At 42.7% G+C, this 25,228-nt stretch overlaps 1 protein-coding gene and 1 non-coding gene across 5 annotated transcripts in view; one reads left to right on the top strand and one right to left on the bottom strand.

Annotated features, from left to right (window-relative positions):
- Window positions 1-25,228, top strand: part of LOC139531456 (transcriptional regulator Erg-like) — a 106,850-nt gene that overhangs the window by 61,616 nt on the left and 20,006 nt on the right. For 3 of the 4 annotated variants that reach the window (XM_071327942.1, XM_071327934.1, XM_071327915.1), the window contains exon 3: window positions 13,723-13,940. In XM_071327942.1, the coding sequence (XP_071184043.1) occupies window positions 13,723-13,940 (218 nt within the window). Of the gene's footprint in view, window positions 1-104; window positions 367-13,722; window positions 13,941-25,228 lie in introns of those variants that run through there. The other variant, XM_071327926.1, reaches the window with a different exon arrangement.
- Window positions 23,198-23,251, bottom strand: LOC139540186 (U7 small nuclear RNA). The gene has a single exon (XR_011668115.1). It is a non-coding gene; the product is annotated as a U7 small nuclear RNA (small nuclear RNA).

The raw sequence follows: 25,228 nt of genomic DNA, 5'->3' as shown, positions 1-25,228 counted from the left end.
GTGTCAGTAGAGACCCCCTCAGATCAGCCTTCTTGGCTAGATCCCCCCTACAACCTTACCCCTCCTCACTAAAAAATAAAACTTCTAACACACATCATCAAGAATAACAACTTTTTTTAACACTTCTTATCTCCTCACTCCCAAATATCCTGTTTCTTCGAGTTGCGGTGGCCAGAACCAATAGAAACCTCTTCCTGCTATTGGCTGACTTCACTTCCCAACGTTAGCACAATCTCATCCGCTCCAAACGACGCTTAGTGGAACCTCAACTAGCTTGCTGTCCAGAAAAAAATTATATTCAAATTTATACCATTGTGTTTTACCAGGATTGAAAGGTCCTGAACAAATATGGCCAGCACCATCAAGGTAAATCCATTTTAGAACGTTTTCGCAAACTTTTGGGATTTTATTGGTCATTTTCTGTAATGCTTGGGCATTGTCTTTAGTTTGTGTGGCACTGTACAGAAATACTTACCAAACAGGCAGGGGTAACACCCTTCTGCCATAGTGGTACGACAAGATTTCTTTGCAAATGTCCTTTTTCCTATTCGGCTGGCCTGCACGGTTTAAAAAAATCTTTGGGGTAATGACAAAATCTGCGATTTCATTCTTTCGGATGCTAAAGTGATTTGAGCTGGCTTGTCTTTTAAACAAATGAAGCAGACTTTACATTTTTATCCATTATTATTTGGAGGGACACCACTATTTAAGTTAAAATATGTTTGCTGTGATATTTTTACCAAAGAAAATCAAATAATTTGTATTGTTCTCTATTTTGTTTCAGGGAAGTCATGCAGTTTGATATGTTCTATGTTTTCTAAGATTTGCAAATTTTCGTACAAATATTTTCTAAATCTGTGGTATTTGTCAAAGAACCATCTAAGAAAATGATGCTTTGAACTGAAAAATGTAATCCTGTTCTGAAGAAACTGAAAATGATTGGAGGTTTACATTTTCTGAAAACTTTGTCATGCTATTGTTGCATTAATGCCTATGTTCACATCAAAATCTAAATTAATTGTAAATAGTTGTAAATACTGTAGTAGTAAATAGTTAATACTTTGATATGGCTATCCTAGTCTATCAAGTAACTAGCTTTGTGTTACTGTAAGAAGACCTATAAGACAATGGACAGAGGAGGAAAGCAGCAATTGGTGTCTCACCCACATACTGAACAAACTGGCTAGGGAGTCTAAGTCACCTGGAAACCTAATTAAACACGGCATCTAAGCTTTCCACTCTCTAGTGCATCTGCCAGTGTCAGCACAAAGATGTTTACAACCTGATCCTAAACACAGTGTGAACAATAAAACCAAGGCAGGGAAGCAATAATTACATAATCAGCTGTCTTGCTGGCATTGGATGTAAACAGTTGCAGTTTGGGAGTAGAATCCAAATGTTTGGAGAGGGAGCTTGTTCCTTTGTGACCTGTTATATTGTGGCACTGGTTCTGCGTTTCAGTTGAGGTCCCAGGGAGAAAGGAGTGTGACCGCTGTTTATAAACTCCTTCTTGGTGCTTTGGCTTTGTGTGGAACTGATTTAGAAATGTTAAAACATTGTTAAAACAGTTCTAAAGCAGGCTGCTTTGTCGTCGACCTCCCCCTGTTAACTTTGGCAGGGTTAATTCCAGTTATCAGCGCTTCTTCGGGTTTGTACCTGATGGAGATACATCATATTTTATGGATTGCTATAAAATCAAATCAAATTATATTATATTTGTCAGATGTGCCGAATACAACAGGTGTAGGTAGACCTTACAGTTTACTTACAAGCCCTTAACCAACCATGCAGTTTTAAGAAAAATAAGTGTTAAGATAATGAAAAATAAAAAATAAAAGTAGAAACTAGAAACTAGAAAAATAACAAATAATTAAGAGCAACAATAAAATAACAGTAACGAGGCTATATACGGGGGTACCGGTACAGAGTCAATGTGTGGGGGCACAGGTTAGTCGAGGTATTTCATGTAATATGTACATGTAGGTAAAGTGACTATGCATAGATAATAAACAGAAAGTAGCAGCAGTGTTAAAAATGGGGGTGGGGGTCAATGTAAATAGTCCGGGTAGATATTTGATTAGTTGTTCAGGAGTCATATGGCTTGGGGGTAGAAGCTGTTAAGAAGCCTTTTGGACATAGACTTGGCGCTCCGGTACCGTTTCCGTGCGGTAGCAGAGAGAACAGTCTATGACTAGGGTGGCTGGAGTCTTTGACAATTTTTAGGGCCTTCCTCTGACACCGCCTGGTATAGAGGTCCTGGATGGCAGGAAGCTTGGTCCCAGTGATGTACTGGGGCGTACGCACTACACTCTGTAGTGCCTTGCGGTCGGAGGCCGAGCAGTTGCCATACCAGGCAGTGATGCAACCAGTCAGGATGCTCTCAGTGGTGCAGCTGTATAACTTTTTGAGGATCTGAGGACCCATGCCAAATCTTTTCCGTCTCCTGAGGGGGAATAGGCATTGTCATGCCCTCTTCACAACTGTCTTGGTGTGTTTGGACACTGATAGTTCGTTGATGATCTGGACACCAAGGAACTTGAAGCTCTCAACCTGCTCCACTGCAGTCCAGTCGCTGAGAATGGGGGCGTGCTCGGCCCTCCTTTTCCTGTAGTCCACGATCATCTCCTTTGTCTTGATCACGTTGAGGGAGAGGTTGTTATCCTGGAACCACACTGCCAGGTCTCTGACCTCCTCCCTATAGGCTGTCTTATCATTGTCGGTGATCAGGCCTACCACTGTTGTGTCGTCTGCAAACTTAATGATGGTTTTGGAGTCGTGCTTGGCCATGCAGTCATGGGTGAACAGGGAGTACAAGTGGGGACTGAGCATGCACCCCTGAGGGGCCCCCGTGTTGAGGATTTTATTTATTTTTTTACTTCAGTTTATTTGGTAAATATTTTCTTAACTCTTCTTGAACTACACTGTTGGTTAAGGGCTTGTATGTAAGCATTTCATGGTAAGATCTACACTTGTTGTATTCGGCGCATGTGAGAAATAAAGTTTGATTTGATTTGATTTTGATCACCTCACTTAAGTTGTGCTGCAGGAGTGCTCCCAGTTTGCTCGTTGTGCTTCTTTGTAAACAAACACGCATGACTGGCTTGAACAGCTGTTTTGGGAAACTAGTACCGGCAAGCTTCATAGTTATCTAGTTATCTAACAGGCAAAATAATGAACGCAATCTGCTTTATCTATTATCTAGTGCACAACTTAACTGCAGGTATTTATTTAAAAAGTATAACAAATTTATATAAATATATATAATAATTTAAAAAAACGTATTGACACTATTGGAAAATCATACCTAGGGTATTTCGAAATACCCCAGGATACGGTATATACAGTTAATATAGCATATACGGTATACCACCCAACCTTAGTGGACAGTCTATAGTCTTAAACAGTGTTTTTTCTGAGGCCAGTGAGTTGGGGCCTCTAGTATCTAGTAGTATGTAGTACACAGCTAGTAAGAAATGTTCACAGAACATAAGGGAACATTTTTGGAGGGACATTTTTTTTATCATTCAGATAACAGATCGTATCCCTAACCAATCAGAAATGTTCATGGTAGACCTCCCTGTTAACTTTGCATGGTTGTTATTGTTTGAAAAGAAAAAAAAGGAAAAATGGTACAAAAAAATGTGTCAGCCCATAGCCACTTCTTTAGTCCTAAAATGTACAAAAATAAATAAGAACTAACTTAATATATTGTACAACATTTCACAATGAAAAGTGTGTCATCGATTCATTGAGTCAACCACATCAGGATATCAGGACACAAACAAAACAGATTATCATACCCGCCTACGGACAGAACTGAGACAAACAATGCAGATGCCGTGTATGTGTGTGTGTAATGCACATACCAGAGGGGAATACAGGAAGTTGTGGCTAACCAATCTCTGTAGCACTGTGGCTTTGTGTCTGAGGCTGTGGCCAAACTTTGTCACTGACCTATGGAAATAAATGCACCCATCATTTTTCAAACTGCAGCTTTCCAAGCTTATTATGGGCCACAGCCAAGTTTCACACTGTATTATAGTTTCACACATCACAAGTGGCCTGTACCACACGCAACAGCTCCGTCTCTTTCTCCATAACATGTGTTACTGCCAAATCAAGACCTCTGAAAATTATTCATCATAGGACATCAACGATGCAACAACATTAATTCTGTTCTGAAACAAAACACTCTTTCCAGCAGTAATGTACAGACCATACTGCTTTTCTATGCTAAGGAAATGGCTTTTGTGGAAATGTAACAGAAGAATGGATCTTGTGTTTTGGACTAGTAACGTTTGTCTCTGTCAAGTCATAGTAGGGTTCATGTACAGTCAATGAACTAAGCAGACCAGACACAGCTGCTAAGGCACTGGTGCCTATGGGAGAGTCACCTTGTTAATTAGACCGGAACTGACATTTATTTTCAATGGTAAGCAGCCTGAGTGGGACATCTTCATTCATCCACCATCTTTGGTGGAATCAGGGTGGGGGCTGCTAAAACAACATCCAGAATGGGTGCCCCCAGTGGTGTAGTGGTGCCTGGAAATGTGGCTATACTCTAATAAAAAAGATTAAAAGGGCCCACCCGGCAAAGGAAAGGAGCCCTTTAAAAAGAATTATATGAGAAAGTGACATACACTCTGAATGACATAAAAGTATCATTCCCATATTGGTCTTTCATAGTCAGGCCAACCCAAGCTGCACTGTGCAAGTAGGCTAATAGTATGCCTACTATTGAAAGAGATAAATGAGGCTGTCAACAGAGTCAGAAATTCATAGGTTTGCTCTCATAGTCACATTTTTTTTTAAATAAAAACAACAACATTTGATCTTCTAAGTCCATAACAATATGCAGAAATCGCGCCGCCATTTCCTGGGTGCGAAGATTCTAATAGTTCGCATAATTTCAGTTTATGTGAGAAAACAAGCAAGTATAGTGTAGACCAGTGGTTCCCAAACTTTTCACAGTCCCGTACCCCTTCAAACATTCCACCTCCAGGTGCGTACCAGGGTCAGCGCACTCTCAAATGTTGTTTTTTACCATCATTGTAAGCCTGCCACACACACACTACACGATACATTTATTAAACATAAGAATGATTGTGAGTTTTTGTCACAACCCGGCTCGTGGGAAGTGACAAAGAGCTCTTATAGGACCAGGGCACAAATAATAATATAATAAAATCAATAATTTTGCTCTTTATTTAACCATCTTACATATAAAACCTTATTTGTTCATTGAAAATTGTGAATAACTCACCACGGGTTAATGAGAAGGGTGCACTTGAAAGGATGCACATAACTCTGCAATGTTGGGTTGTATTGGAGAGAGTCTCAGTCTTAAATCATTTTCCACACACAGGTCTGTGCCTGTATTTAGTTTTAATGCAAGTGAATGCCGAGAATCCACTCTCACATAGGTACGTGGTTGCAAAGGGCATCACCATTGAAACAGTTAAATGAGGCTGTCAACATAGTCAGAAATTCATAGGTTTGCTGCCCATATCATTGCATAGTGCAGAAAATAGAGTTCAGGGGCCTTGCTTTAACAAAGTTAACCATTTTCACTGTAGTGTCCAAAACGTATTTGAAGCTGTCAGGAATTCCCTTGGCAGCAAGAGCCTCTCGGTGGATGCTGCAGTGTACCCAAGTGGCGTTGGGAGCAACTGCTTGCACGCACGTTACCACTCCACAATGTCTCCCTGTCATGGCTTTTGCGCCATCAGATACCAACACATCTTGACCACCAACATCAATTTGATGTCACAAAGCTGTCCAGTACTTTAAAAATATCCTCTCCTGTTGTCCTGGTTTCCAGTGGTTTGCAGAAGAGGATGTCTTCCTAAAATTAACCCCCCAAAAACGTAACGGACATATACCAGGAGCTGTGCCAGGCCCGCCACGTCTGTTGACTCATCCAGCTGTAACGCATATAATTCACTGTCTTGTATGCTAAGCAGTAATTGTTTCAAAACATCTCCTGCCATGTCACTGATGCGTCATGAAACAGTGTTGTTTGATGAAGGAATTGTCTGTATAGTTTTTTGGGGCCTTTTCCCCCAGCATTGTCCCAGCCATATCTGCGGCAGCAGGAAGAATTAAGTCCTCCACAATAGTATGGGGCTTGCCTGTCCTAGCCACTCGGTAGCTCACCATATAAGACACTTCTAGCCCCCTCTTATTAATGGTATCTGTTGCTTTTATACATGTCTTACTACTCGAAAGTTGTCTTAATTCTCGCTCAAAAAAGTCCTAGGGTTTATTTTTCAAATTGGCATGATTTGTTTCTAAATGTCTGCTCAAGAGTGAAGGTTTCATCAAGTTGTGAGATAGTACTTTATCACATTAAACACACTGTGGCTGAAGAAATGCACTACTCCCAATATAAGTGAACCCCAAATCAACGTAGTTCTCATCATATTTGCGCCTCTTCGATGGTTCAACGACACTGTCTGTTGTTCGATGCTTTCCAGGGTAAGGGGGCAGTAGCTCTTCGGCTGCATCAGATTCACAACTGTCAGTGTCCATGCTAGCTGGGCTAACAACAAATGTAGAATTACTGATGCTAGCATTGGATGTGCTCATGGAAGCAGAACAACTTGTGTCGTCGACAGGTGCAGGGGTAGTACTGCTGGTAGTACTACCCCTGCACCTGTCGACGACACAAGTTGTTCTGCTTCCATGAGCACATCCAATGCTAGCATCAGTAATTCTACATTTGTTGTTAGCCCAGCTAGCATGGACACTGACAGTGTAGTACTGCTGGTAGTACTACCAGTAGAGCTGGTATGTGTCTCTATGGACACGGGCCTTACTTTTTTTTAACCAGTTATCCATTTTCGAGCAAACAGAATGAGCAGCAGCTACGTTTGGCTACATACGGACCGTTAGTGGAATTCCTGCGAGAGAGTAATGGTTAATGTAATTGGATGCTAATTATTTGACTAGGCTACCTGCATTTGACATTGTGTTGTTATTTGATTGATGCAAATAATCATGATATCATTCTGCCAGGTATGCATATTTTATTTATTTTTTATTTAACCTTTATTTATTCAGGAAGGGCTCATTGAGATTTGAAATCTCTTTTTCAAGAGCGTCCTGGCCAAGATAGGCAGCACCAAGTCATTACACAATTACAGACAGACAACATGAACAACTACAGGAAATCTAGTAAAAAAACATAGAATTCACAAGAGAATATCAAAATCATAAAACAGCTAATTAAAAGCATAGGCTACTTTGAAGCTAGTTAACATTTCACTGAGGTTTTTGGGAAAGCCTTTCCATCTAACAGAGGATGGCTAGGGCTGTGGCGGTCACGAAATTTCGTCAGGTGGTGATTTTCAAGCAAATAACTGTCGGTCTCACGGTAATTGACCATTTATTAAAATAAACACATTTAGCATCTCCTAGCTTCCACACATAGCCTACAAGCCACTGATGCAGACCTTTGGAATGTCTACATTTTGAAAAGTCAAATAAATCCATGTAATATAGCCTACACCTTCACAATAAATACATTATTTATTTTAGACAGGTCTAAATAAACATGATGTAAAGAAAATGTAGTCTTTCAGAAGAACAGAATAGCGTACTCTGAGTTGTCTTTATGTTAGGTCCTATGCCAAATGGCTGTGGGCTACACTAGCTCATTTAGCAGACAATATTTGCTTAGGATTCTGTGGCATTAATTTATATTATTTTATAATATGAAGAAAACATTTAAACAAAGCTGAATAAAATAGAAAGGATATTTTCTCCAAACGATTTGAGGAAGTGCGCACATGCGGCCATTCTGTGTTGAGTGGTTAACAAAGAAATAGGTACTCATGTATGCTTAATTTAGAGTTATTCATGTAACTTTAGTTGTTCTACAAACATTGGGCTATATGTTTTGATTTTTAATACGTTGTAAGGCTGCTTGATGCGACTCTAATGATGATTTTTTTTAACGGCGCTTGAAAGGCATGAGCTCTGCTTTGTTTTTTGCGCAGGCTGTACACACTTCATTAGTCTCTCAATTTGACAAGCACTTGCTAATGCCTCGAATTTCCTGGCGGCATCCCCTTTATGTGGCCGTAATGCACACAAAACAATTCCATGCCCTTTGCAGCCATTGTGCCCTTAGCCCAGAGTGCGGCGTACATGAGGTGTGCAACAAAGATTACACAAAGTAGCAAAAAATATAGATTGTTTCTTGATTTACTCTGGGCATCAGTCACAAGTGATAATACATAATTGTGATAGGCTATTATTGTCACCCATCAGACTATTCTTGATTTAATCTTGTCTGTGTGAAATTTGTTTTGATTTAGAATGGACCATTATCATCTTGAAACAGGGTAAGGGGGAAAAATACATGTCATCTATGCATTTAAACAGCAAATGGAGGACACTTTTCCTGTGCCAGTCAGGTAGGCTATACTTCTGTTGTAAAGATAAGCAATGTGCTTAATATTATGAAAGTTGAGAAATAAATATAGCAGGCCTAGCCTATAGAAAGCTGATGGGATCAATAGAGGCCATCACTCTGTTTTCGATTTTCGAATACATTTGCATTGATGTCAGAGTGATTAGAGGGACAACAGAGTTCTGAGTACCAGGCAGTTAGCAAGTTTGGTAGGCTACTAATGACCATCAGCAGCATCAGAGCTTGGAGAAGCCTAATTACCGTGACTAAATGGTCACGTTGAATTTGACTGCCTTCATGACTTGTGACCAGCGTGTGGTGGTAATACGGTCACCGCAACAGCCCTAGGTTAGGCCTATCATTGGCATCATTATTTTGGAACATTTGCGTGTAGGCCTACTGCCGGGTGCACATTTATGCGCCTAAAATGTAAGTAAATAATAGTTAAATGTTAAGCTAAATATTGTGATCTATTCCATCAGCCTCATACGGCGTATACCTCCACTACACTATTTTGATACGCATCGTGGGGATTAGGAAGTGAGTATACCCAATGCCCACTGAAAACTAAGCGAGTATACGGCATATACCCTCCACTACATCACTGATGCGCCTGATGGCAGGAGTGGGAAGTGTGAGGCCTTAACCTGCACTACTGACGTTATGGCAAGGTTGACTGCCCAATGTCCTGCTGTGTTAAAATGGTAGGACGTACTCCCTCCCACTCCCTCCCTTTTTCTCTCTTTCTCCCTCTCTTCATCCACCCATCAACTCCATTAGTGTTTCAAGTCTTTCGGCCACAATCAAAATGCCGATGGACGAGCACTTCCTCTTGTGCACTCCCCATCTCCTGATACCCCTCCTGCACTATCAGGAACTTTCAATGCAGGAAATGCTGGGAGAAGGGGAGCTTCCTGTGAGCAGCCACACCACACCATATCTCATTGGGAAGGCTTCCTGGGACATTCTGCATGAATGAGTCCAATTGCCTCATTGAGAGAGACTACAGGACTAGAGGGACTAATACACTGTGGCCATGGCTCTGTATGTTACTTTATATGGTCAGAATTACCCAGGAGACACTGGAGCTAAAGGTACAGGTTTTGGAAGGAATGTTTTATGACAAAATGGCCACCAAAAAGTACTGTAAACCAGCTCAGGCTAACATTATTTTGACTGTTACTAAATGTGATTTGCCCAGCATTATATGAGGTGAAATTAACAGTGTATTACACCAATTTTCCACTTATAAAGCTCAATATTTATGGAGGATAATCTACTATAAATGCCTTGGAGGGGCTCAAGTTCTGATTTGAACCAGCTGCCCTCTGGTCACCAGTTCATTTCCCTACCCAGAAGGCCATGTTGCTGCCCATTTGAGTGTCAGCCCGTGGAACTCCACTACATGCTACCATAGAGGACCTCCCTGAATGTATACATTATATGAATTATTTTCTGGTGGATTCAGTGTTCAGTTGGAACACTGGGCTTAGAGCAGCCTGTTTCTTCCCTGCCTAATTCAGTGTTCATTTTCTTTGGCCCGGGACACTAAGGTTGTGAAACAATCTCTCACTTTCCTCAGAAGAGGGATAATGGGCCATAGAGGAATGCACTGTACTGAGTTTGGGGCAAGAAAGACTCTTGTGCTGTTGTGCTCTCCACTAGAGAGTCATGTTGTTTTCTCACATATTCCTGTTGGCTTGATGACGGCCAAATATTTTCCAATAACTACTTTCCAGTGTTTTCCATAACTTGTTTCCCAGACACAATGTAAACGTACTGCATTAAAATGCCACTAATTGGTTTTAATCCACACGTTTATCAAAAATCCCAACTGTGATTGATGACGGATCTCTCAGTTAGCCTGTCAGTTGGTTGCTTTTTGGTTGGTTCCTGGCTTTATAGTCTTTTACATAGGATAATGGCTGAACATACTGTAAGCTGTGAGTGGATTTGGTTTTCTTCTGTTTGTGTTGGATGAACAAAAGCTGTGTGTGTGTGCCCCTTGTTCATGCTGGCTGGGGTCACCTCATGTATATCATGCTCTGCTGTCCTCTATCTCTAACCACTGGACCCTCTTTCTCTATTTTTCATTCTCTCTTTCTATGTTCCTATCCCGTTCCATCTCTCTCTCTCTCTCTGCCCCCCTCTCTCCTTCCTCTCTCAGGTGAGGGTCAATGTGCCTGGCCTGCTCTGCTCTGTAATGTGGTTTGCAGCTGACATATCAGGGAAGACCAGTCCCCACTAGAATAATCTGCTTTCCGAGAAGGCTTCCTTTTCCTCCTAACTGATTTGAGGCCAGGGTCTAGACCTGTCACCAGATCAGGGCGGGTCACTTACTCCGAGATGTTCAAGGGGCACTCCTTCCGCAATAGAGAGAGAGGAAGGGCAAGTTAAGGAGGGCTAAGGAGCACAGAGGAAGGAACTAAGGAAACGGTGGGACTCTGGTATATGTAACCAAAATACAGTGTTTGGCAAAAAGAATTTAACAACAATACTGGGAAAATTAGAGACAGTTTGCCACATCATGGCATTTGTGGGAAAAGGTGTATGCTTGTGTTAGTCATAGGTGTTTAATGGACTTGGTAACTGTGGGGTCCCATTGATTTGTTATGGACGGGATGAAACAGGAAGAACTTTGAAATATAAATAGTAGACAAATCAACATTTATGATTTTCAAATTAAGAGTCTCTCAGATAGAACGTGCATTTAATCTTTGAATGTGGAAAAAAATCCTAAAGATTTACTGTGCACTGTAAACATAGTTGTTATATTTTAGGCAGGCCTTTTCCAATGGTTTGTGTTTTGGGCTGTATGTGATTCAATCTTTCTTGGAGCAAGATGCGTCCAAGGACACATAGGGAACTGAGTGAGGCCCTGACACCATTGTGATTTCAGGGAGGATACCCAGTGATGAGATAACCACATATTAGCAGGACTGTGGTCTCCTAACATCACAACAAACTCCTGACATGCTCTCACTGTCTCTGTCAGTCTGTAAGAACATGGAGCGGTATACTGAAACTCCTCTGCAGTTGAATACAGAATATCCTCTCTATGTCCTGACCAAACCCAATAGCCTAAAAAATACCTGGGCACAAAACCTGATTCTCTCTCAATCTGTGTCAGTGCATTACCACACTATCCTGCTTTGCCTTGAGTTATTTTCATAGCTAAATCGGGGGAGAGTCTTTGGAGATTCAGAACATTTATGATAGCCTGAAAAGTTTAATTCAATTCATACTGAATTCCAGTGGCGTGCCGTGGTCCTGGGGCCTGGGCCTTCAGTGAGGTACTACACAGTCCCACCCGAATTAATCCACCTCTTATTACCATCATTATGATGCCATGGCTCTAGACACTATACATTTAGACAGAAACGCAGTATAACCAGGCGTTGCGTCACCTTGAAATTGACAAATTGACATTTTTGGATAAACAGTGTTTACCCAAAAACATGACACAATCAATGAGTCTTTTCAATATTTCCCTTCACCTTTTCATTGTGCGGCTCCGTTGCCCTGCGCGCTTGTTCGTTGAGCTGTAGATCCACTCCGGTGTCCCCAAAAGTTTTCAAAAGCACCATTGCTTTGTAAGTGCCCAGCCGTACTTTGGTGTCTCGTTGCTGCCTTGGTTAGACAACTCAAGTTTGCAAAGCCAGTGTGGCTCCAAACACCAAATCGATCACTTGCAAATAATAGGCATTCCCAGCAGTACAGTTTGCAGTGCTTCTCGGAGCCTGTGAGCCATTGATAGCGCTCGTAGTTGGAACCCCTTTCCCGCCTGTGACAGGCTTTGTAACGTCGGCGTCAGGCGACCTCTCCTTACAATGTCTAACTTTTCTTGAAAAGTTCGTCTTGAGAATGGCGTTATAATTATATCCTCGACCAAATCGATATCTTCTCCTCCTACCGCCATTGTGGGTTGAAAAAACAGCTTAGTAGTATGTGAATTAATTAGTTTATCAAATTCAGTTTCCTAGATCTGCATAGACCTGCCCATAGGACCTGCCTCTCAATATTGGTAATCCAATCAAAAGACGTGCACGCACTACGCCTGCTAGCTGGCTCCTGTGTAACACTGGAGCCAGCCAGCAGGCGTACAATAGCCAACTCTAAAGCTGATTGGTTGACACTAAATTTTCATTTCCATTCACTATAAGCTACAAGCGCCCGCACTGTTGATTCTGAAGGCCTGAGGGCAGATTTTAGACCCCTGGCAACACATGATGGCTGAATATGATTGGATAAAAGATCTAACATAAAGACCAGCCCTCCAAATCTCAACCTGGGGCTGGAAGCAGTGCAACCAAGAGGAAAGCTATGAAATGAAGAGTATAACTCTTACTCTGGGGAATAATTTAATACATATTTGTGGGAAAATATATTTTAAAAATATATATATTCTGATGATGTTTAGGCCAGCAGAGAAGGCCTTGCTGGCCCTGACGGCCCACCACTGCTGAATTCAATGCCATTGGTGCAGACTACTTAATGTGAAGTCAGAAGTGTAAACCCCCTAAAGCAGTCATTGGGTGACAGACTGACAGTGGCCAGCAGGGGCACCTCAAAAGAAAGAACAGAAGCCAGACTCTTAAGGAGGCCTATCCACATCTGGTTGGCTCTGGGTGAATGTTACCTCAGCTTTGTGATGCCAAGATGTAGCTATTGTCCTGTGAGGAAGAAGAAAGGTTGGACATAATGCCTCTGAAATGTTAGTGGTTACTAGGATTAGCATGTGGAGGCTAAGTTAAGAGGGTCAGGTTGGTTAATATTGGTGCTCTTTGCCCATGTTTTCGATCATTTGTGGATATTATTAATGTATAATGAGAACTTTATGTATTATAAGGACTGGTAGACACCCTGCTGGTTTAATCATAACGTATACTTCTGTGCTGTGCTCTAATTCAACCCAGGTAAATGTGAGTGAAACGTTTTACTGGCCATGGTAATCTCTCCATAATTAGGGGGCCTAGTTTTCAGGTGCACTTTCCAGGGGTCATTCTGTCTGCCATTTTACCAACAAAACAATGAGCGCACAAGGAGGTATTCATCAGACTGCAATCTACTATTATATCCACCACATTATGTGTGTAGAGCTTACTGTTTAAATCACAGACTGGTCACACATTACCTGTAATGTTTGCAGAGTCCCTAGGATTCCAAATCAATCAATTGTACTTGGTTAATGCCAAAATCCACACTTAATGAATCTGAACCAGTTGATTGTAAACCAAGTTAATGAAGCTTTGATTGTAATGGAGATCTAAGAGGGATGTGTCTGTGTTTTTTCTTTCTGCATACAGGAAGCGTTGTCAGTGGTGAGTGAGGACCAGTCGCTGTTTGAGTGTGCCTACGGAACTCCGCACCACGCCAAGGCGGAGATGACGGCAGCGTCGGCCAGTGAGTACGGCCAGACGGCCAAGATGAGCCCCAGGGTGCACCAGCAGGACTGGCTGTCCCAGCCACCCGCCCGCGTCACCATCAAGATGGAGTGCAACAGTGGACAGGTCAACGGCAAAAGGTACAGCAGTCCACCATTAACTTTACTTCTACATTGACTTTCATGTTGGTTTAATGCGAAACCAATAGTTTCTTTGGATAGATATTTCAAATTGTATTAAATTTGAATTTGTTTGAAACCTAACTACTTACTTATGAGTCAGTTTGGTCAAGTCATTGAAGAAAGTGTTTTTTCAGTAAAATATCAGCAGTGCTGAGCAACTGCAGAAATATCTGCTCGGTGAGCCAATACAAAAGGGCCTGCTTTACATGACAGATCCATTAGCTGTTACTGTTTTGGCATAGCACAGAGAATTTTCGGCCAACCTTAACTTGGAGATACTGTCTACTGTCTTCGTTCTTGATTCGGCCAAACAAAATGTCCGTGTCCAGTTGCTTCGTTTGAATTAAATAAATGCTCCGTTATTAAAATAAATAAATACAATTTACCATGAAGTAATCCAACAATGTATACACTACCATCTCACTACCATCTTCTCTCATTGATCGAGACAGGTGAGTGCCATAATGACATTACTTTGGGGCGGACCCACCTGTCTCAATCAATGAGAGATTTTAAATAGACAAGATGGCGGTAAACACATTGTTGGATTACTTCATGGAGCAAGAAATGTATTCATTTTATGAACGTAGCTGTACAAAAGGCCGGCCGACTCAATCCGATTGGCCTGCAACCCTGTCAATCACCCTTCACATCTATGTTCATCCAACCAATTAGGGTGCTTGGACGCACTCCAGGGCTCCGCCTCGCACATCTCAAGTTAGAGTCAGCCTCAGTCAGTAAACAGTCAGCTCCCCCAGTGCTACACACCAAACCTCCTGCCCTAGCTCCTGGCCCTGTGTCTTCCGTCTCGCTAGGCTCAGAGTTATCTGCTTCTCTAGGTGTGCAGTCCTTTCCCCTAGCCAGTTCACAGCCTCCAGCCTCAGCCGGCAACCAGTCGCCTATACTAGAGCTAGGCTAGAAGTTCCCTGCTCAAGAAAGGTTTGCATTCCTTCGCTGCAGTAGGCGAGCCACCGCCTCCAGCTATGGCCAGCCTCCGGCACTGCTGACTTAGAGGGTCCATGGGGCGGCCCAGAACTGTTTCTGAGCCTCTGTGCACCTCCCTCGCGGGGCGGCCCCTAAGCCCTTACATGCACCTTTGCCGGCACCACCCATGGTCCTCTAAAGTGACAGTATCAATCAGCTGCCCTTCTAGTTCAGCCAGATGCTCACTTATCTGGTCCAGTCACTGCTCTGCCCCTCTGCCCCGCCTGTCCTGCAGGATAGGACTACGCCCTTTCAGGACTAAGCCCCCCACTGAGGTCTTTTAAGTTTTGTGGATTTCCAAAGAAATGGCTGTACAAAAGGCCGGCCCCCTCCATCTGATTGGCCTGCAGCCCTGTCAATACCCCTCACACTTCTGTTCATCCAACCAATCAGAGTGCTTGGACGCATTCCGGCTTTGCCCGCACACCTCAAGTTAGAGCATGTTCACCTGCCGTCTCGAGAAGAAGCAAGTATTGTGTAATGACGGACTCCAACATGCTGTTTTCCTATCTTGAAGTTTTGTGCATCCATCGAACATCTAAGTGTTGTGAAATATGTATAGGTGTGTGTAATGTCTAACCGTTGCAGGACTAGGCCTATTTGCTAGGTTTCGGGTGTTTGAGAGTGAAGTTTGTTAAGGTTATCTTGTAGCTAATGCTAGTGCTATTGTTATTCATTAATGTCTTTGTATTGCCATATTATCAGTAGGCAATTGCATTACTACCTATTGAGTGTTGCTAATGACCTTTATATTATAAGTGTTTATCACATGCTACCACAGTGATTTATTTAGCATTATTTGCTACTGTTATTAAAAGGAACTTTCCAGCCTGCTCTCGCGCGCTAGCACATGCGCAGTAACTAATTGCCTTACATAAGATCTGTAGCCAGGCCATAGAGCGAACCATGCCTTAATGGCTTTAGGTCTTCCATTTCTCTCTTTCTGTCACATGGTTATTTCTTATGATGTGTAAATATGTGACTCACCACCTGGATTCGGTCTTATGTAGCAACATTTGAAATGGTGGTTTTTATATTGGATAAAAGTGGAGACTCAGAGCTACAAAATGGTATATCATACACTGCATTTGAGGAACAATGGGAAAGTAATTCTGCTTTGAAAGTTGATCAACTTGTAAACTCACTTTTAAGAAAATGGCCTTTGAATGTTTTGGTATCTAGTGAAGAGCTCTTTTTTGTCTACACCCATTCAGCATCGTTCACACCCTCTTAAGCTTTAGCCCCACCCATCTCGTTTCGCTCTCGGAGCGCACACTTGACGCTCTGGCCGATGATTTGTTTATCTATGGATAACATGAAACAGCCTAACCAGCTCAGCTGGCAACAATTTCAATATGCTTTTTTGCTGACATTTACTGACACCGGCCATATTCAATGGGTGTTGTACACACTTCACTTAACGTACGGCACTTAACGTACGGCCAGCCAGCCAGGTAAGGTTAGCTAGTTAAACAACAATGAACACAGTGCCAACAATGCCACAGTGCTGGGAGCTAACCTACTAGGTTCAATGTTAGCTAGCTAACATTAGGCTCTAACTAGAAAAGCAAACGGCTCTGGGATACAAATAATAACATCAGCTAGGGAGCCAGCCAGCTAACATTAGCTAGCTAGCTAGCTAACAGTACACTTTAGCTTGAAATGAAACCACTTTCTGTCAGAATTAGAAACGTGTAATATCTGAAAATGTAGCTAGCTAACGTAAGACCATCTTACCTGTATATATCATCATGCATGATGGACGCGTCTCCCTGTCAGGAATGCCATACCACGGTTGCCCTTAGTTTGAAGATGTAATCCGGAGACAGGTGTTTTCTCCATCTCTTTAGCTATAATACTCTAATTCTACTGATTTCAAAACTTGATCCTCCAGAAAGTGAAGGGCAACACTTATGCAGCTCCACTACACAATACATTTTTTTTTTTTTTAACTGTGTTCGGCAGGATTACCAACACGGACTGACTAGCTCAAATAAACAGAAGCCCTCTATATGGCAGACCAATCCGAACTCATCTCTCGGCATGTCCAGCCCACTCATTATTGGGAAAGTTGCTGCCTTTTTCTGTGGCTTAACCAACAAGGAACAAGGCTCATAATTTAACAATTTTATTCGTATTTACAGATGGCATACACATTTGTTATTAAGCCACATGAAAGTTCACATGTCCGAGAAGGCATTTCTGTTCAAACGGCTCTCCTGTGAAGTCGTGACTTGTCACATATGCTTAGTTTCCTGAATCGGGTCACATATCCATGTATTGCATGCTATATTACAGCAGTCATTTGTAGGTATAATATCATACATTATGTTTATACATCTCCTTGACTTGCATGTAGACATTGTATATTATTACAATGATGTAGGCCTATATTATTGTGTATTGCTCTGCATGCATCCTAATGATAGTTTACGCCGCCTTTTGTAGAACCACATCTATTTAAAGCCCTTCAATGGAAGCAGCTGTGTCAGCATGTGTGTGTATGTGTGTGGTAGTGACAATTAAGACAGTAATGGGCCTCAACATGGTGTTCTAACCGGACAACACTGTAGTGAGCAGAACCTAAGCAATCAGCATAAGTTAATAGCAGGCCGACCGCTCAGACGAGCTCCAGCTAGCTGTTTTTTCATGGTACTAGGTCTCGCCGGAAACAGTTTTTTCAGGAGCATTTTCTCAATTCAAAACGAACCACCTGCAACTGGACATGGACATTTTAGAAGACACATGTTTGGCCAAATCAAGAATGAAGATAGTATCCAAGTTAATGTTGGTCAAAGATTCTCTGTGCTACGCCAAACAGGACCTATCCTGTAACTGCTAATGGAGCATCACATTAGCCTGTTACAATCTGCTAACTAAGATCCCACTTACGTGCAAATTCTATATCATTTAGTTTGAAGGATGGCCTGCCTAAGGTTCTACCCTAACATATACTTATCTGTCTGGACAGTGTAATCCAACTGAGCTACATGATACCGTAGGATATGTCTGGCCCATATCCTGTGTGCTCTGGAGAGTGCTAGCATTACAAGGGGTGTAGTAACAAAGAACCACCTCGTCCTAAGGGTCACAGTGCTACACCCTGGGGTCCACTGTGCACTGTGCTGCAGCCGCACTGCCTGTGGCCTTGATTTCCTGTCTATTGTCTGAATTTCTATGAATGTTCTTTAAACAGGCGGGACGCTGCGGCCTGAAATCGAAACTCACAGTGTAAATATTTTGAATTACGGGGGCAGAAAATGTAATGCGGTGGTGTAGAGTCAGTTAAAGGAACGTCTGTTGTTTAAACCCAAAGCCGCCCATCAATAGTAAAGAGTCTTGCTTGGCCTACACAGTGACAGCCAGCAGCCGAACTACTTGCCAAACAGACGAGGAACTTGAATGACGTCTTCAGAGGAGGGAAGGAGGCAGAGGGAAAAATACAACAGGCAGAGCCGCCTGAGTCCCCATCCAAGACAGAGTTGCTGCTGTTTGAATTCCAAACTCAAAACAGCTGTACCCCTCCAAAAAAAGGGCCGCCAGTAATATTTATAACGTCTCACACGCGCAAGAACCCCCCCTCCATCCATCCATCCAGCCCTCCCATCCCTACACAGCCATCCCCAATCCTTGGAGCAGGCATCTCCACAGACACCCCGGCAGAGTGCCTTATTTATCTGGCGGTGGGACACGGGAAAAATTGTTCCAATTAATGACGAGTCAGGAATCAGAGGAAGATTTACAGCAGAGATGAACACTTAGACAGCACCGCTTCTCCTGCACACACCACCATCCTCCCCTGTATTCACTAGGTTACTAGAAGGAGGCCTACTGCACTGCCAAATAAAGATACAGCATGTGTGTGTTTGGAGGGAGGAACACTGCAGGTGTTTGCTCGCCGGGAGCTGTGTGTGTGTGCTCGCATGCGTGCGTGGTGCATGTGTGTGTACACCCGTATGTCTGTGTGAAGGCGTGCATGTGTATGTGTGCATCTGGGGACCCAAAGCTTAACCCGGAGTGTTCCAAAGCATCCCAGGAGTTTGGTCCAGTTTCTAGAGTGGATAATTTTAAAGACCCCGTTACATGCAATGGCAGTGGGGTTCTTCAGCCAGAGTTATGGCTTCGAAATGGGAGGTGTAAGGATACAGCTGGGTGACAGATAGCCTCAGCGATGGAAATTATTGCGGGGAATGTTGATGTGGGGGCTAGCGGGGGTCCTGAGACAACCCTCATTATCTGGATTTAATGGGTGTGTGGACCACCACTCCCATGCCCCCCTCCATTGCCCCCCCACTCCAGTACCCTCAGTGAGCAGCAGCAGGGTTTATGGGAAGTGAAGTGGGCCCAGGAGCCCAACCTCTTGGCAGATGAATTAGCCGACCCAAACCTGTAGAAGAATGAACAATGTTAGATTCAAGACAGAGCCGATGGGACGCCTGCACTCTTCTACACTAGGTTTGCCTTGGATTGTTTGTTCTTTGTCTTTGTCTCTCTCGCTCTCTCTCACACACTTTATCTAGCTCACCCTCTTTCTTATATCTCTGTCTCTCTGTAAAGGGATAGAGAGGGTTGAATGTGTTTTAGCATGTGTCTGGGCCCTGTGGACAATAGTTTAAAGTCTCCTCTGATGGTGACTCATATTGGGTTGGAGGCAATAGAGAAAGTGCGCTGCCTACGTGAAAAAATACTATAGTATACTATGGTATAAATACTGTAATATTCACAGCAGTGTTTTTGCGGACTAAAATCTGAAAAACACTATAGTGAAAACTGTAGTATTAACTGTAAATACTACAGTATACTACAGTAAACTATAGTATAAATACTGTAGTAAAATAAAATGGTTGTCAAATCAAATTAAACTTTATTTGTCACATGCGCCGAATACAACAAGTGTAGACCCTAACGTGAAATGCTTACTTACAAGCCCTTAACCAGCAGTGCAGTTCAAGAAGAGTTAAGGAAATATTTACCAAATAAACTGAAGTAAAAAATAATAAACTGTAACACAATAACATAACAGTAACGAGGCCATATACAGGGGGTACCGGTACCGAGTCAGTGTGTGGGGGTACAGGTTAGAGGTAATTGACTATGCATAGATAATAAACAGCAAGTAGCAGCAGTGTACAAAACAAATGGAGGAGGGGGGGGGGGGGGGTCAATGTAATAGTCCGGTGGCCATTTGATTAATTGTTCAGCAGTCTTATGGCTTTTGGTCCTAGACTTGGCGCTCCGGTACCGCTTGCCGTGAGGTAGCAAAGAAAACAGTCTATGACTTGGGTGACTGGAGTCTCTGACAATTTTATGGGCTTTCCTCTGACACCGCCTATTATATAGGTCCTGGATTGCAGGAAGCTTGTCCCCAGTGATGTACTGGGCCGTACGCACTACCCTCTGTAGCGCCTTATGGTCAGATGCCGAGCAGTTGCCATGCCAGCTGGTGATGCAACCGGTCAGGATGCTCTCGATGGTGCAGCTGTATAACTTTTTGAGGATCTGGGGACCCATGCCAAATCTTTTCAGTCTCCTGAGGGGGAAAAGGCTTTGTCATGCCCTCTTCACGACTGTCTTGGTGTGTTCGGACCATGATAGATCATTGGTGATGTGGACACCAAGGAACTTGAACCTCTCGACCCGCTCCACTACAGCCCCTTTGATGTTAATGTGGCCTGTTCGGCCCGCCTTTTCCTGTAGTCCACTATCAGCTCCTTTGTCTTGCTCACATTGAGGGAGAGGTTGTTGTCCTGGCACCACACTGCCAGTTCTCTGACCTCCTCCCTATAGGGTGTCTCATCGTTGTCGGTGATCAGGCCTACCACTGTTGTGTCGTCAGCAAACTTAATGATGGTGTTGGAGTCGTGTTTGGCCATGCAGTCGTGGGTGAACAGGGAGTACAGGAGGGGACTAAGTACACACCCCTGAGGGGCCCCAGTGTTTAAGATCTGTAAGGCATATGTGTTGCTGCCTATCCTTACCGCCTGGGTGCAGCCCGTAAGGAAGTCCAGGATCCAGTTGCAGAGGGAGGTGTTTAGTCCCAGGTTCCTTAGCTTGGTGATGAGCTAGGTGGGCTCTATGGTGTTGAACGCTGAGCCATAGTCAATGAACAGCATGTTCCTTTTGTCCAGGTGGAAAAGGGCAGTGTGGAGTTCGATTGAGATTGCGTCATCTGTGGATCTGTTGGGGCGGTATGCGAATTGGAGTGGGTCTAGAGTATCCGGGAGGATGCTGTTGATGTGAGTCATGGCTAGCCTTTCAAAGCACTTAATGACTACCGACATGAGTGCCACGGGGCGGTAATCATTTAGGCTTCCTTGGGCACAGGGACTATGGTGGTCTGCTTGAAATATGTAGGTATTACAGACTCAGTCAGGGAGAGGTTGAAAATGTCAGTGAAGACACTTGCCAGTTGGTCCGCACCTATTTTGAGTGCACGTCCTGGTCATCCATCTGGCCCCGCGGCTTTGTGAATGTTGACCTGTTTAAAGGTCTTGCTCACATCGGCTACCGAGAGCGTTATTACACAGTCACCCAGAACAGCTGGTGCTCTTGTGCATGCTTCAGTGATGCTTGCCTCGAAGCGAGCATAAAAGGCATTTAGCTCTTCTGGTAGGCTCGCGTCACTGGGCAGCTCGCGTCTGGGTTTCCCTTTGTAGTCCGTAATAGTTTTCAAGCCATGCCACATCTGACGAGCATCAGAGCCGGTGTAGTAAGATTCAATCTTAATCCTGTATTGACGCTTTGCTTGTTTAATGGTTCGTCTGAGGGTATAGCAGGATATCTTATTGGCGTCCGGATTAGAGTCCCGCTCCTTGAAAGCTGCAGCTCGAGCCTTTAGCTCGATGTGGATGTTACCTGTAATCCATGGCTTCTGGTTGGGATATGTAGGTACGGTCGCTGTGGGGACGACATCATCGATGCACTTATTGATGAAGCCGATGACTGAGGTGGTGTACTCCTCAATTCCATTGGATGAATCCCGGGGACATATTCCAGTCTGTGCTAGCAAAACAGTCCTGTAGCGTAGCATCCGTGTCATCTGACCACTTCCATATTGAACGAGTCACTGGTACTTCCTGCTTTAGTTTTTGCTTGTAAGCAGGAATCAGGAGGATAGAATTATGGTCAGATTTGCCAAATGGAGGGCGGGGGAGAGCTTTGTATGCATCTCTGTGTGTGGAGTAAAGGTGGACTAGAGTTGGTTTCCCCTCTGGTTGCACATGTGACATGCTGGTAAAGATTTGGTAAAACTGATTTAAGTGTGCCTGCATTACAGTACCCGGCCACTAGGAGCGCCACTTCTGGGTGAGCATTTTCTTATTTGCTTATGGCCTTATAGAGTTGGTTGAGTGAGGTCTTAGTGCCAGTATCGGTCTGTGGGGATAAATAGATGGCTACGAATAATATAGATGAGAACTCTCTTGGTAGATAGTGTGGTCTACAGTTTATCATAAGGTACTCTACCTCAGGCAAGCAATACCTTGAGACTTCTTAAATATTAGACATTGCGCACCAGCTGATATTGACAAAAAGACACACACCCCCACTCCTCGTCTTACCAGACGTAGCTTTTCTGTTCTGCCGGGGGCATTGAAAATCTCTCCAGCTCTATATTATCCGTGTTGTCGTGCAGCCACAACTCGGTGAAACATAAGATATTACAGTTCTTAATGTCCCGTTGGTATGATAATCGTAATCGTAGATCATCAATTTTATCTTCCAATGATTGCATGTTAGCAAGTAGAATTGATGGCAATGGGAGTTTACTCGCTCGCGTATGGATTCTCAAAAGGCAGCCCGATCTGTGTCCTGTTTCCCTCCATCTTTTCTTCACGCAAATGATGGGGATCTGGGCCTGTTCCAGGGAGAGCAGTATATCTTTCTCGTCGTAATCGTTAAAGGAAAAAGCTTCTTCCAGTTCGTGGTGAGTAATCCCTGTTCTGATGTCCTGAAGTTATTTCCGGTCATAGGAGACAGTAGCAGCAACATTATGTACAAAATAAGTAAAAAAATAAGTTACAAACAACGCAAAAAAACTAACAAAATAGCACAATTGGTTACGGGCATGTAAAATGTCAGCCATCCTCTTCGGCGCCATTTTAATACTATAGTAATTAATGTAGTGTTTTTTTCAGATTGAATTATACTGTAGTATTTACTGGTGGGTTTTTGAGAACATTACTGTAGTATTTACTATAGTCTTTTTGTTTTATTATCTTAAACATAGCATTGGAGGCTTCTCCTTGAGGAAACCTACTGGAGAAATATTAAAAGAGCAAATTTTCCATAACCTGTAGGTAGGTAGGTAGGTAGGTAGGTAGGTAGGTAGGTAGGTAGGTAGGTAGGTAGGTAGGTAGGTAGATAGGTAGGTAGGAAGGACTGGGGTCTGAACGGATAGTTCAGAACACAATATGTGGTCTAAACTTGGCATGTAAGTTTCTTACTTATGGGTGGAAAAAATTGGGATATGGGGAGGGGAATGGGCAGGGTGTTTTTGCAGACTGTAGTGTTTTTGCAGACATTACTGTAGTATTTACTATAGTATTCTACAGTATACTACAACATTCTGTAGTAAGAACTACACCTGATCGAGGGATACTATATTGTTTAATATAGTATTCTACAGTATACTACAGAATTTAGTACCCTAGCTACTGCAGGACATCAACACAGGCAGACCAGAAACAGACACATTTTTCTGACAATGATGACGTTTTGCTCAGGATGTGATTTGGTTGGTGTGAATCTATTTCCATACTGGCCTCCCTTGGGGGGTGTTTTGCTGCGCCAGAACAACCCACAGTTGACCTCAGCTTATCACTGATTTCAATTGTTTTTATCAATTGAGACCAAATACTTGCTGGCATCAATCAATCAAATGCTACAGCGGCAACATGCCATGCTCTTTTGTTCCAGACTGCATCAGATACTTGGGCTACACGTACTGAGACAGAAGTGCGTTGTTTCCCTCACTCGGATGATTTGCAAATTGAAGTAAAATTATGAAAACACAGATGAAAACACAGACATTTTAATATTTTTATTGGTCAAATATTTGCTGAAGCCTGGCTTCCCATGGCATTCATGAATACATGCCACTGCAGATAGGCCTATTTTCACAATTAATTAGGGGAAGGCTGCAGCAGTATGATCTTCTGCCCAAACTGCTAAACTCAATCAAGTGTAAATTGATCACAGAAAGACAATTTGGTTGTCTACCTCTCCAGTTGGAAAAAATGCTGCATTTGACTGATATGAAATATGATTCGAAATCTTGAAGTATGGGCTATGTGCGTTACATTTTGGGAATGCATGTGAAGTATGATTTGTGTGCAAATGTTCTATAAAACTAATTGTTTTAGGCTTGTTTGATCGTGAAAACATGGTTGCGATAGAATATATTTTTCGTGGGTACGTTTTATAGTAATTTGGGCCATCTGAATTCTCCCCAACTTCATTTTCATATTGAACGTTTTATTTTGGCCTAGTTTAGTATCAGGCGTTCTTTTGCAACAGCTTGAAACTTCACTCCTAATACTTCCCAATATGATATTATCTGATTTTTTAGTTAAACTCAAACTAATAGAATGTTTTTCAATCAGGCGCATTTCGAGGGACTTTTTAGTCCCAAGTCACACCTTGGACATCTCTCACCTCTTGTTCAACTCATAGATCCAGATATCACATCCTTATGGCTTAACCTCTGTAGGGTATGTAGGACGTAGTGTCCCACCTCATCAACAGCCAGTGATACTGCAGGGCGCCATATTCAAAACAACAGAAATCCCATCATTTAAATTCCTCAAACATACAAGTATTTTACACCATTTTAAAGCTACACTTGTTGTAAATCCAGCCAAAGTGTCCGATTTCAAAAAGGTTTTACGACGAAAGCACACCTAACGATTATGTAAGGTATGAGCCAAGTCACAGAAAAAGACAGCCATGTTTCCAGCTAAAGAGAGCATTAACAAAAAGCAGAAATAGAGATAAAATTAATCACTAACCTTTGATAATCTTCATCAGATGACACTCATAGGACTTCATGTTACACAATACATGTATTTTATGTTCGGTAAAGTTCATATTTATATCCAAAACTCTGAGTTTAGGCAAGACGCTACTGTATCACTTGGCAAAAAGCCTGAGAAAATGCATAGCGCCACATTAAAATGAATGACTATGAAAATTACTATAAAATCAAACTTTCATTAAATCACACATGAAAGATATCAAATTAAAGCTACACTGGTTGTGAATCC

This window comes from Salvelinus alpinus, chromosome 1, assembly GCF_045679555.1.
Source record: "Salvelinus alpinus chromosome 1, SLU_Salpinus.1, whole genome shotgun sequence".
Classification (NCBI taxonomy): Eukaryota; Metazoa; Chordata; class Actinopteri; order Salmoniformes; family Salmonidae; genus Salvelinus; species Salvelinus alpinus.
This window is presented reverse-complemented; position numbering and strand designations above follow the sequence as displayed.